General features: G+C 35.3%; 1 protein-coding gene across 1 annotated transcript in view; it reads right to left on the bottom strand.

The window, feature by feature from the left end:
* GLRB (glycine receptor beta) overlaps positions 1–14,257 on the bottom strand; it is an 81,406-nt gene that overhangs the window by 17,095 nt on the left and 50,054 nt on the right. Inside the window, exons 5-8 of the mRNA XM_057727826.1 lie at positions 12,136–12,365; positions 11,948–12,030; positions 10,228–10,368; positions 5,396–5,548 (exon numbers count right to left, since the gene is read on the bottom strand). Coding sequence (XP_057583809.1) covers positions 5,396–5,548; positions 10,228–10,368; positions 11,948–12,030; positions 12,136–12,365 — 607 coding nt within the window. The remainder of the gene's footprint in view (positions 1–5,395; positions 5,549–10,227; positions 10,369–11,947; positions 12,031–12,135; positions 12,366–14,257) is intronic.

The raw sequence follows: 14,257 nt of genomic DNA, 5'->3' as shown, positions 1-14,257 counted from the left end.
CAATGTAGAGGAAAAAAGGTAGAAAAAGGAAGGATACACTGGGTTAAAACAGCCATATTGACAGAATACCCTGAAATTTAATCTGTCAGTAATATGATTTCGTTTTTCTCTTTAGATAAAATTATAAATATGTGTGGGTCTATAACAGAGCTTCAAAATCCCTGAAGCATACTTCCATAATTAGGGTTGGAGATTTTAACAACTCTCTCATCAATAACTATAATAATTAGACAAAAGACATAAAGGATTTTAACAGTACTATCAACCAACCTGGTTCCACTCATATTTACAGAATTTTATATGTAACAATGACAAATATACATTGCAAGTGTACATAGGATGGTTGCCAGGAGACATATGCTGGGCTGGACCATTAAAAAAAGCCTCAATAACCATAAAAGGATTGAAATCATAGAGTATGTTCCCTGACAAAATTAAAAACAAATCATATTCAAGTACGTATGAAAACCCTAAATATTTGGAAACCAAACTACACATATCTAAATAATCCATGGGCTAAAGAAGAAATCACAAGGGAAATTAGAAAAAAAAATTTTTAATGAAAGAGGATGAACATATTCTGTGCACTGCAGCTAAAGTAGGACTTACGAGGGAAATTCATAACTTTAAATGCTCTTATTAAAAAAGAAGAAAGGTCTAAAATCAGCTGAGTTTCCACTTTAAGCACCAAAAAGAGATCAAATAAAATCCAAACTGGATAAAAAGAAATAATAAAGATAAGAGCTAAAATCAATGGAAAAAAAAAAAGAAACCAATAGATGAACATGAATGAAATGAACACTGATATTTTGAAAATACCGAGAAAATGGATGTCTTTAGCTAGCGTGGTCACCATTTAACAATATCAAGAGTGCGTAGGAATGAATACATCATTACAGCTAGACATTAAAAGGAAAAGCCAATATTATGAACATGTTTGTGCTAATAATTTTCCCAACTCACCTTACATCTAGGAATCAATTGGTAAAATTCACCAAAATAAAGGAAAAAAACATATAAACACTGAAATATACTCAAAGAAAGCATTTGACAAAATTCAACAGTCATAATAAAAACCCTCTGCCAACTAGGAAGAGAAGGGAAACTCTTCAACCTGATTAAGAAATCTATAAAATCTAAAGCTATTACACTCAACAGCGAATGCGTCAACTATTTCTACCCAGAATCAGGAATAAGCATCTCTCAAAATTCTATTCAACATTGTACCTAGGCCCCAGGCACTAAAAGAGGTCAAAAAATTTATGTATTCGGAGAGTATGTGACACAGGAGTATGTAAAACAGGCAAAACAGTACCGCTATTTTGATAATCGCTATGCTAATATTTTAGAAAAGTAAAACATACTTTTCCCATAAAAAGCAGATCTCAGTTCTAAGTGTTTACCCAAGAGTAATGAAAACACATGCCCACACAGAGCCTTATACACAACTATTCGTGGCATCATTTATAATATCCCAAACCTAGAAACAATCCAAACCTCCAACAACTGTTTAATGGGAAAACACAGTGTGGTATATCCATACGATGAAACGCTGCTCCGTAATAAGATGGAACCAAATATTAATACAAGCAACAACATATGTAAATCTCAAAAACCAAAACATGTCCTTATTTTTTTTTTTTAAATAAGTGTGGCTAGAGATAAACATACCAACATGTTGACTGATCCCTCTTTAAATTTATGACCACTGACCTCAAGGGGTCCACCATCCTCCCAGGCAATCAGAGTGTATTTCCCCTATTCTATCACCACTTTCTTTCTCCCTTCAAACTCACAACACATTTGCAACTCATGACCCTGCTTCCCATGTTATTAAGAAAACAAAATCAATGACAAGCCTCCACAACCACATCTATCCACGTGTCTCTGTATGTACCCATCCACTCTGCCTTCTCTCCTGCCCCTACAGACCAAGGGTCAGTCAACCCGATGCACCGGGCAAATCTGACCCACCACCTACTTTTATAAATCAAGTTTTACTGGGACACATCCACACCTATTCAGCTATGTATTGTTTAAGGCTGCTTTAGTGCTACGACAGCAGATTTGGGGGTTTCATCAGAAACCTAAAATGTTTACTATCCAGTCTACTACAGAAGGAGTTTGCTGACCCCCGAGTAAATCCACTTTGTTTCTAGCAAAGGCCAATCTCTATTTTTTACCTCTCATCCCCTCTCACTGTTCCTGCACTTCTTCCAACTGTCATGTTTTTCCTCACTACTGGTTGTTTTTCACAAAAATAAACGTGTTGACTGTCCACCTTAAAAAAAAAAAAAACCAAGAAACCCTCTCAGCTCTCACCCCACCCGCCCCCCCCCCAAGCTAAATTTCCCCAACCTCTTCTGTTGCCAGCTGACAACCTCCAGGAGTTGCTCACACTGGACTGCTCCGGGTCCCCCACCTGTGCTCTCCTGAAGTCACCTCAACCAGGCTTCCTCCTCTCCTCACTCCATGGAAATTGTCTCTGTCCTGGACCCCAGTGACTCCCCAGGCTATTAGGACCAAGGGCAATAGTTAGCCCTAACCTTGACCTACAGGCAGACGGCTGGTGACTCTCCTTACCTGGACACCCCTTCTCCACTTGGCAGTATTCTAGGAAACCACATCACATGGGTTGTTCCTCATCTTTTCAATCCCATCTTCTCATTCCCAAGGGTTTTAGCCCTGGGACTCCTCTACCTACACTCCACTCATTGCTCTAAATACATCTATCCAGACAAATCTTAAATTCTGTCCTCCAGTGCTGATTTCTCCCAGACACCCCAAACTTGTACATCCACCTGTACATCTGCTATCTCTACCTAACAGACATCTCAAACTCACCGCGTCCAGAACTAAGCTCCTGGTCTTCCCACCTTCTCAAGCCTATTTGACCTGCAGCTCTTCTCACTTCTGGTTAATGGCCATTTCATCCCTTCAGCTTCTCAGCCACAAATGCCTTGAAGTCAGCCTTGATTCTACTTTCTTAAATCCACATGCAACACATCTACAAATCTGTCTCTATCACATCCATCATCTAATATTTACAAGCACCTCCACTTCCGCCCCGGCTCACAGCATGCTTATTTCAGGCCTCCTTCCTGCTTTCCTTGCTTCTACCCTTTCCCCCTTTCAGTCTATTCTAAACAAAGCAGTAAAGATAAGCAGTTACAATTTAAATCAGATCATGCTCAAAAGTCCTCAGGGGCTTCACATTTCACTCTGAATAAAAGCCCACATCACCAGAATTCCTTAAGAAGTGTTCCACAGCCCCCTCCTCACCCTTGTTATTTTTCTGACTTCCTCTACTAATCTCCCTTTCTCTCACTGGACTCCTGAATGTTCCCCGAATACTCCAGGCAGGCTTCTGCCTCAGGGATGCTGCCTGATGACGGCTGTCCAGGTACCCCTTTCCTATCCTATCATATCCACAGTGGTCCATTCCCCCCACCCCACCCCCCTTTGGCTCCACCCAACATCACTTTCTCATTGAGGCAATCCCCAACAAGCAGGCTGCCACCCTCAACTTCAAGTCCCTACATCACCATCTTATACATTGTACGTTGTACTTATGTGGCGTCTGTTTCTTCCCAAGAGAGTATAAACTCACTGAGGCTGAGTTTTGCTTTCTTGAACCCATTTTATTAACTATTTAGTTGCTATTTACTTTTTAACCATATTCCCATCTTTTTGCATAGTACCTAGCCCACAGTCAGCACACAGTAAATATTTGTTGAATGAATCAGAATGCGTCAAAGTGCTTTGTAAAGTGTAAAGCAAGCTGTAAATGAGGCATATTCTGAACTCCTGAATGGGCTTTCCACTCATTTTTTTCAAGCCTCCCAAAACCCCTGGAATACTTTCCATCCCTATTGACATGTCTGCAGACTGTGTCCACAGAGGCTGGATCTGATGGCAGGTTGTCATAGCTGGTAGGCAGAGCTGGAATTCAAACCTGGTTTGACTCTAGAGACTGACTTTTTACCATTAACTTCTCTCCAAACAGCAGGTCTGCCAGATGCTAAATGACAGCTCAACGATTTCATATCAGAAGTCCTGCAAGAGACCGGGATTTACAGAGAGTTTCCTTCTAGAATATGTCAGGGATTGAGATATCTCCAGAGCAACCCTGGAAGGCTGAAATTTCAATTTATATCACTGCATGTGAGTAAGATACCGCTAATAAACAAAAAAAAATTAGCAACTTAAGGGAAATGCATGATATTTTTGACAAGTATACAAATTTAAATCTAGTTTGGGGAGTGTTTTACTCCCAGTACTATACATAGTTACTTCTCCTTCCCTAAAGGATTAATTTATCAATTGTCATTGTCTTTGTTATAGATACACAAGCTTTAGGATGAAATCTCTCACATTTTTTGCTTATTAAGTTATAGACTTGGTCTTTGTGGTTTTCATTAGATGTAAACCACCAAATTTCTTATCTGGATAAAACTGTCATTTTCACTGGCTCTTTCCTGTTTTCCTACTCTTTAAAATCTGTATTTCATTTAATTCCTTCAGTAAGTCAGGAGGGAGATTTGCACAAGGCCTTTTTGATGATAGAAAAATAAAATAAAATGCTGCAACTAATCGGTCACTGAGAGGTCAGATATTTCACAGCTCTACCTATATAAGTTCCAGGTGATAGTCAGAAAACACACACACACACATTAATGACAAGTTTTAAAACACTCCAAGCAATCAAAATTTGTTGTCACAACATCCTTATTTTGAAGTTTATTCACTTTACCGATAAGAAAGGCTCTTGATTATTTCCCCAACCAAAGACTATTTAATCCCTACACAGATTAAATAATCTGGCTATTGGTGTTTCTATGTCACAGAGACTTAAAAATAGCAAACTGGAGAGCATGGATAACCAGCCCCTACTGTCAGCCTCTCCTGATGGTAACAGCACATAATAGTCGATGTTTAGGAAAATGATGGTAAGTCATTTTTAAAAAGATAAATTCAATTACGTATTCCCCAATGAAGAGTATGAGATATTATATAATGTGATTTAGAAAGAGTTCTATCCAAATTGTCATTCGTTTTTAAGCTTGGCACTACTGGGGATTTTAGACTTCCGTTATCCGTGAAAATCACTTATTAATAATTATTTCATAAGAGTCAAAGTAGGATGGTTTAACTGCTTAAATTACCCCAAGGACACAAAAAGAGAAAACTTAGTTTAATTATAGAATGCACAAACATGGAGAAAATCTAGTTCAATGTCAGGGACTGAAGGAAGTCTGGAAAAAAAAAAAGGTTGCCATCAATTCCAAAACTCATTGTCTCAAAATCATTTAGTATAGTTTCAAAATTATACAGTCATTTCTATAAAGATGCAGCACACTCCTGACCCCCCGCGAGAGAGTCTGGAACACGTTACCCAGGGGCACTCTGGCAGCACTGGCATCCGGGTTGATCCAGAAGGAAAGCCAGGACAGAACCACGATAAGCAGGGTGGGGGCGTAGACGCCCATCATGTAGAAGCCCACCTGCCTCCTCAGGGTGAAGATGACCTCCACGCACGTGTAGTACCCTGCCAGCAATAGACACAGGCAAGATGAGGCTCTTGCCACATCCAACTGCAAAATTACATTGTGCCCATAAATTACAGGCCGCTTCTGCTTGAGGCAATTTCAGAAAGTTAACTTCACCAAAAAGGGGGGTTTTCTGTAAATATACATCATTTATGTGATCTAAGAGAATGCCATGATGAGTTCTGTTTCACCTGACCTTTTGCAACGTCATCATGAGACTGAGAAACAGACACCATATGCGGCTCTGTGATGGCCAGTCTCGGTCTTTATTCAGAGATTTTGCAAAGATGAAACTTTTCATTATCCTCACGTACTCTGAGAGCCAAAGATCTAAAGAAGCCACTGGGGCCAGCAAAGCAAAGCAGAGGAAGTCTAAAAAGAAGCATTCCTGGAATCCACATTGTCAGCATAATTTTCAGCCACAGGGACCACTTCTTATCTGGAAGGGATGGCCACCTACCGGAGCTCACATGTATATGTATACCTTGACCTTGACACTAGCAAGGGCAAGAAATGAGTGTTCCCAGTCTATGCAGATAAAACGTTATAAAGGGCAAACATCTGACCTCCCTCCCAAGTCTCCCCTGGCTCCACTCCAAGATCTTGAATGTTCTCGAACTGCGGAAAAGGACTTCACTTTCACAAGCTGAGACAAAAGCAGACATTGCCTTACAACACCGTTCTAGAGCTGCCATGATATCAACTAGTGTCCCCAATTAATTACATGTTATGGGCAGTCTCATAATAGCCTTTGCTGACTGGAGAACGAAAATAAGCTACACAAATATTCTCCCAGTACTGGCATAGAAGAAACGTTTTCAGATGTTTGAGATGATTTTTTTTTAATGTTTTATTTAGATAAAAATGTCACTTCCCATTCAACAAAGGGAAGGTTATTTATGAATTCCAAAAGGTTAAAATATCTTCAGTTGGTTCAGCTTAAACTGTACATAATTATTTTAAAACGTCGAAACACATGAATGATCAGTGAGTACATACAATACTTATGGGAAAAAAGAATATTACTTTTTACTATGGTATAGTTTAAAAAGTCATGTTTATCTATTTTTCCTAGTTGGGAAGAAGATAATTACTTCTGATGCTAGAATAATCTATTTATTCATTAATAATATTTAGAGCAGTAATTGCACACAATGGGGTGTTAAAAGTGTTGAATGGAAGAATGGCTATTCTCATCCTTTTATCAAATAGCTTAGATTAGAAATCTATCATTTTTCCAATGTAAATTATAATCATCGATACCTTGGCGAGATTAGAAAGATATCAGGGCTAATACACAACAAATGCAAATAGTTGATTTGAACTGAAGTAAATTCTAAGTATGCCAAATGTTTCCGTACTATATCAAAAAAAAAAAAAAAAAGCAATGCAGAGTGTTTGTCTTTTTTTAAATTTTAATTTTATTAAAACTAGGCCATTTGTTTAAGTGATGCATAGGTTCTAAAAAGATACAAAAGGCAAAACGATAGAAAATCGCCCTCCCTTTTCAGTGCCTACCTCTTATTTCAACTTCCTGCCTGGACAAACAAGAACATAAGCTTCTAACTAACAATCACGTGCAAAATTTCCAAAATATAATCTTTCATAAGTCTATTCACTGCAATTAAGGAGGCTCACAGCGTTTCCTACACGTGGTTCTGAAGTACCTTGCTTTCCGAGAGCATCACTTACTCCAGGTAGTTTTACCTTCACCTAGTGCCTATGAAATGGGGAAGGACACATATGTCCTTATTCTGTATCTTTAGAAGCCTAGGTTGCCACAAGGATGATAACAATTTCCTATAAATTTGCTCACTTTCAAATGCATTTTTGCATCCCATCCCCCCACGTTTAGATGCCAGCCTTAGGAACCCCAGTCCTTCATCTGAAGCCACCCCCTGGGGAGCTTCCCAAGCCGTGGAGGCATTTAGTGGTAAAATATACCCTTGGATATCATAGTGATATGCTCCATAAACTTTTATGAGAAACATTTCTTGATCTTTTTTGATCCTTTCCTGGTACTGTTACATTTATGAGAGGCAGGTGGGCGGCTAATTGATATAAATGTTCATTGCCAAATTCAATTTACCTTCTATTTCCTGTGAGGGTTTTATTTAATTATTACTCACTCAGGCTTCCAAGCTAAAGATTTTTCTATACTTGTGTATCAGTATATTTCTCTACCTGTGCAATTTCAACAATTATTTAAAAAACATAATTTTTAATAAAGTTAAATTCAAATTATGATTTTGGATAATTTTTGTACAAATTAGAAGATATTGGCCATCATTTTATACACATTGCTCTCTGTAGCTTTTCCATATATTTTGAATGTTCTATTTTCCTACATACATTTCTAAGTATTATCAAAACATTAGAATATTTTACTTATATGAATACAATGATTCATAGAAATGCTAATAAAGCATGTTTACTGAAATACAGTGCCAATTATTATTATGTCAGCCATGAGTTTTCTGTTATCTTCTGTAGCAAATGAGAAGTGACTTATCTATAATAACTCAAAAAATACCACACACACAAAAAACTACGAAAGATTTACTTATTGTAAATCTTGAGTGTTTCCCCCAATACTCTCTACCATAGCACACCTTCTTATTTCCTTTGTAGAACTAAAAGGAATTTGTTCTAAGGAAATTTGCTTGCCATTTAAAAATATAAATCTGTAAAAGAGCAGGGATCTGTCCTTTATTCATTGCTGAGTCCCCAAGTGGAGACTGAAAGTTCAAATGAATACCCCCAAAATGAAACTTAAAAGTTCAAATGAACACCCCCAGGATTTTTAATGCTATTATATAATTTTATACTACATAAAATTACAAATAAAATTACTAGTTTTATTTTCATCTCTAAATGAAGTTTAAAACTTCAATGAAGCCTATTTCAAGTTTCTCAAAACAATTTAGAGATTATTCAATTTGAAATGTTAGGCATATAATCTGGATGTAGGTAGCTATTTTCCAAATATAGTAGCACTCACTGAACTCATAGGATTGTTGTGAGGATTACATTAGAGAATTCCTGCAAAGCACTTAAAACAATGCCTGACAGATAGCAAAAACTCAAAAAGCCATCTACTAAATATGTTTCTGTACCACAATCCTCAAAAAAACTTCTCTTGCCCGTCAAGTTTATTTTTTTCATTACTAGGTGAGAAATCCCTCAGAACTGTAGTTAGTCTCCTTAATTTGAGTGAGGAGTAGAGATGAGAGAAGAAATACTGTGCCCAGGTCACGGCTGACACGGATTTGCCCTTGACATTCAGGAAGTCATTTACCCTGCATCTCCATTATTTTATGTGTTCAATAAAGGAGCTGGCTCAGAATTAGCAAAAAGATCACTTCCACATCTGACAATCATGGTATCTATGATTTCTTCATTGAGTACTTGTATAGTCAAATTTTAAGAGCTCTCAGTTTTTACATTAAAAATTTTGATAATTCTTTTAGCAGTGTATTTGCTTATTCTCTCGTCCTAAAATACTGTAAGCTCTACAAGACAAGGAACTATTTATATATAAATGTTATATAATCTGTTAATTTATTTGAAGGTCAATGACAACAGATGTTTAAAGTAACTTTATGTCCAAGTTGGCCCATGTTGCATTTATTGCAACATAAATATGGAACTATTCACTCTATCTCTTATTCTAATTAACAGGAATGTTTTAAATCATATTTTGTCCTTGATGATGTCACAATGGCAGCATTTTAGCTCAAACATCTCATCTCTCTAAATTTTCTACAATTACACTATACATTTTTATTTTTGCAAAGTCAACATAAATGTTGCAATAAATTTAAACTTTAATTACATCTATTCCTGAATATCTTTGTCATGATTTACTTCCTGATACAGAATTAGAATTGTGTGGTAATTTACAAGTTAGACTGATTATTAGTATAAATGTAATGATTAAAATTCAATCGCCTTTTTATTTATATTGCTAATGGAAATAGCACTCTATTTAATATCTAGAGCCTTCAATAAGCTATAACCACCAGAAGAGATGCAAAGGTTGAATACTAATCATATTATGAAAGTATTGATCATTGAATACTGTATTTTCATTTCTGCACAGCTTGATGTAATTTAATAAATGAGGTTAATCTGTTGAGCTTTCATAATTGGCTGTTCAATAACCTACACCAAGAATATTACACAGCAAATATTTACTAATGTCCAATTACTTCATGTGCTTATTGTTTCCTGCACGACATAAAGATTAATGTTTTTGAAAATTAAGAATATGGGCCAACCAACATTGAAAAACTGCCCCGAAGACAGCAGATGAACATATATGGGTTACACTGTTTATATCAATAATGTTTGGCTCTCAGTGTGAATCTCGCCAGAGCAGAATTTCTTGGCAACATCTAAGAAAACCACTGCCTGGAGAGTTCATATTACTAAAATAAAAAACTGAAAACCTCTTGTAATCCAGAATTACATAAAGAAAAGCAAAACTAGTGACAAAAACAATTTTTAACTTTAGTGAATGTGATTTTATGAAAGATTTAAATATATCAATATAAAAAAATATTTATAAAAACTGAACTTTTTTTAACTAGTTTCCTATGTTCTGTCCTTAGCATATTTTAATATTGAAACAAATCTTTGAAATAGGACTTAGTTTTGTTTAAAGAATATTACTTACCAGTGCCTTTATAGTATTTTGTACAGTTACCATATTCAATATCTTCCTTTTTAATATCAAATTGAGGCAAGGCAATTTTTTCTAACTGAACAGGATCCCCTGACTGCCAGATAAATCGTAAGTCATCAGTTGTGTAACCAACTATAAACAAAAATAAATAAAATATTAGTTTGAAATATAATTAGTAACATGTCTTTAATATTTTAACATCCAAATATTAAACATAGAAATGGCAAAATAATAGGTCCTTCTATGAAGCTTTGGTTAGAAATGTAAAGAGGTAAAACCTATCACCACTAATAAAATTATTAGCATAAAAGTTAGGGATAATTGGCTTGACAGAACAAGCTAAAATAATCAGCAAAATGGCAGATGGTTAAAATCCTAGGGTGTCATGAACAGTAGCACATCTGTGTGCGTCAGAATTCTGAACTGTCATCAATGAAAAGGTAGCAAATAAGTGATACAAGCTTTCTGAATGTATACATTTACAATCATGCAATACGCTATCTGGACATTTTTAAAGAACCTTAAGCACCAAAACACATTTTTTTGAAGAATTAACTACCAACTTCCCTAAAGGAGTTGCATGGCCAGAGGACAGCAATAAAACAACTCCTCAAATGGACATCACCCCATCACTAGAGCCTCCTGGAGCCCACACTGGGCTTAGGTAACCTGGCTACAATGCAAGGGCCCCAAGGGTTTACAGCATATTGTAGCCTACCATTCAACACTTACATACCTGTATTTTTTAAAGCCATACTTTAATTTAGTGTATCTAGTAATAGGCTGAGTGTATATACACATGTGAAAATTATTTATACAAGTGCATATTGACAGACAGGTACACATATATACAACACAAGCAGAGACATGTACATACATACACTTACATCTGCAAAATTTCACATCATAGTTAGAAAGCAAAAAATATTGTTCAAATTAGGATCCAGCTTCAGTAAATTAAAATAACAACAAATAACCACTAAGTAACTTTAAAGCATATCATCAAGCAAGCACATACATTTTATAAGGTTATTCTTTGTAGAAATAGGTCACAGTACACAGGTACTCAGGCTGAAGATTCCTTACATTACTGTTAATTTTTCAAGTTTTATTTCCTACTTTGATTTTCATATGACAAACTTCATAGCAAATTAATATATTTTAGAGATAATCATTTCAGTGAATACACCAAATATAATACATCTTCTAGAAACTGAAAAAATATGATATAGAAACATAGAAAATCCAAACTCCAATTTTGTAAAAAATAAATTTTTTATAGATCCATAGAAAATGAATGCTTGATAAGATTTAGATAATATTTTTCAATTTTTCCAAATTTCCAAATTTTCTGCTCTGAAAAATGTGGTTTTTAACATTAGAAAAATTATTAGGACATCATTTTCTCCTTTACCTTGTCTACATTACTAATTCAAATGAAGGTGGCAATTGGAATAAATTAGAAGTGTACACCTACACCTAAAACAACTCAACTGAAATAAAAAACTGGTACCAAAAGAATTCATCTATCTTAGTATAAATTTACATAGTAAAAGAAAAACTATAATTTGCCTAAATAAATTATTCTAATGCCTCTTTGTCATCAAAAGCATTAGTTTCACCGTTGTTATCTAAGATATTAGTAGCACATGTTGCCTAGAAATTTTAAGCATTTTTATTCCTGTAGTGACTTAGGGTCTTATTTACATACAGCTCTCAAGTTGCATCTTGCAACGTTGTGTATCCATGGGAAACAAGGTCAAATCCAAAGGGCATGAGAGAGTAATAGACAACCTGAAAGCAGAAACAGACGTCTTAGAACTTGTTTAACACGTCTTTGTGATATACTGATTTTTAAAGGAAAATATAAATCTACAAATATTAGAGATAAAAGAGTACCTCATGCTGACAAGGACATCTCCATCCCGAAAAATAAAGAGAAGGATATTTTCCTGGGTTACATCATGAAAATTGGCACTTTTCTCATTTGCAAAAAATAAATCAGGTTTCCACAGACACTTGTACATTGTGGGGTCCACTGTCAGGGCATCCGAGCCCCGGAAGTCACTGGGGAGCTTCAGCCTGGGATCGTTCCATTTTTGTCTCAGGAAGATGTTGACTCTATAATCCTGGAAAAAATTATGTGTGCATGTGTGTGTTTATTGCTATTTTTAAGAACGTATTCAGCACCAGAATAGAAAGGGTTCAATGATTCACAGCACACAAGTACATTTGCTCTTCCAACATCAACCTGGATCACAACAGTTCAGTATTGAAAGACCTCCGTGCCTTTCTAAGACTCTCTGCAGACATCCTCTTAGCACTTGTGAGTGCAAATGTCATCACAGAACTTTATCAATAATTGCTTCACCATAATACCAACACCACTCATATCAGAGGGTTAGTTGATGTTGTCAAAAAAGCACACAAACTGCTAAATACTATCATTATTCTTCCCCAAAAAGTAGAATAAATTTTAGTGAAAAATAAATAAGTCAAGAGAAAATATTTCACTGGTCTTTAGCAAACTACAAAAATAATTTTTATGTATGTAAAACTACAAGGGGTTTGGGGAGGAGAGGAGTGAGAGTTTGGGATTAGCTGATGTAAGCTCTTATATATAGAATAGATAAACAATAGTGTCCTACTGTATAGCACAGGGAACTATATTCAATATCCTGTGATAAACTACAAGGGAAAAGAATATGAAAAAGAATGTACATATATGCCTAACTGAATCACTTTGCTGTACAGCAGAAATTAACACAACATTGTAAATCAACTATACTTCAATAAAAATAAAATAAAAATAAAACTATACGTATAAAAACACACACACATTATATATATACTTGAGGCAAAAAAGAAAAATTATCCTTGATCACTCATTCATGTAAATGATTATAGAGAGATAGTCAAGTAAGATTTGGATTTTGCCAAACAGATGAGAGTATGTGAAAAATCTGTACATGATATATTCAACTATATAGTAGGAAAATGTTTTGAAATCCACTAAATAGCTGATTATTTTCCTTCAATTTTTTGCCTATCTCCAAAGTTTTAATTTTAAAACTTTGTAAAAGTTGAATCATATCAAGACATAGAGATTCTAAGAATATATTAACCTAGGAAAATGTTTAAAAACTTAACACAATTTATATTTTCCAGTGAAATGGGGATCTGGCACACATTGGGTTGTTGGTATATACAGCCAGGCTCAGCATTGTGGCATTATGCTCAGGTCTTTTGAATTTAATTTTATATACCGAACTAAGAATATGCACAAAAGTGCTCAAGGCATAAATGACATTGGGCTTCAGCATCCTTATTTTCAACCATTCAAAATTCACAAAATACTATCTGTCCACAGCCTTTTGACATGCTCAAAGTGAACCGGATCATAAACTTCAAAGCAAATCCAAATATTTAAATAGGAAGAAATGACAGATTATCTTTCATTAAATAATAAGACCTAATACATTTATATGAAACATAAATGCACACATTTTATATATGTATAAAATATAAGCAATGGGCAGTGACTTTGGAAAATTTGAGGAATTTACTTCCTCTAACCTATGATCTTCAGATCCTATACTAGGAATCAGAGAAGGGTAAGGCACACGGTAATAATAAACATTTACTGAACCATAGATTTAACCCACCTATATCTAACAGCTAAACTTGACGTTTACAAAAGTTTCAACACATACAACACAATATTATAAATCAATTATACTTTAATTAAATAAAAGTTTTAAAAATAAATAAATAAAAATTTCAACACATAAGTTGATTGTTAAAAATAATATACAGATGGTCTTGAAGTGCCAAAGTCAAATAAATGAAGGATTACGTAAGATGACACTGAACATATCTGTACCACTGGCAGGGAAAGCAAAGACAACATTTTCCTAATCAAACGAACATGGAATGAAGGAAGACGTGAAGGAGGCCTAGGACCCTGGAAGATGAAGACCTGCACTCCGCAGCTGCATGAACTTTTTGTCAAATATACACA

Source organism: Hippopotamus amphibius, chromosome 3, assembly GCF_030028045.1.
Source record: "Hippopotamus amphibius kiboko isolate mHipAmp2 chromosome 3, mHipAmp2.hap2, whole genome shotgun sequence".
NCBI lineage: Eukaryota > Metazoa > Chordata > Mammalia > Artiodactyla > Hippopotamidae > Hippopotamus > Hippopotamus amphibius.
The sequence above is the reverse complement of the archived record's forward strand: the minus strand, read 5'-3'. Positions and strand labels throughout refer to the sequence as shown.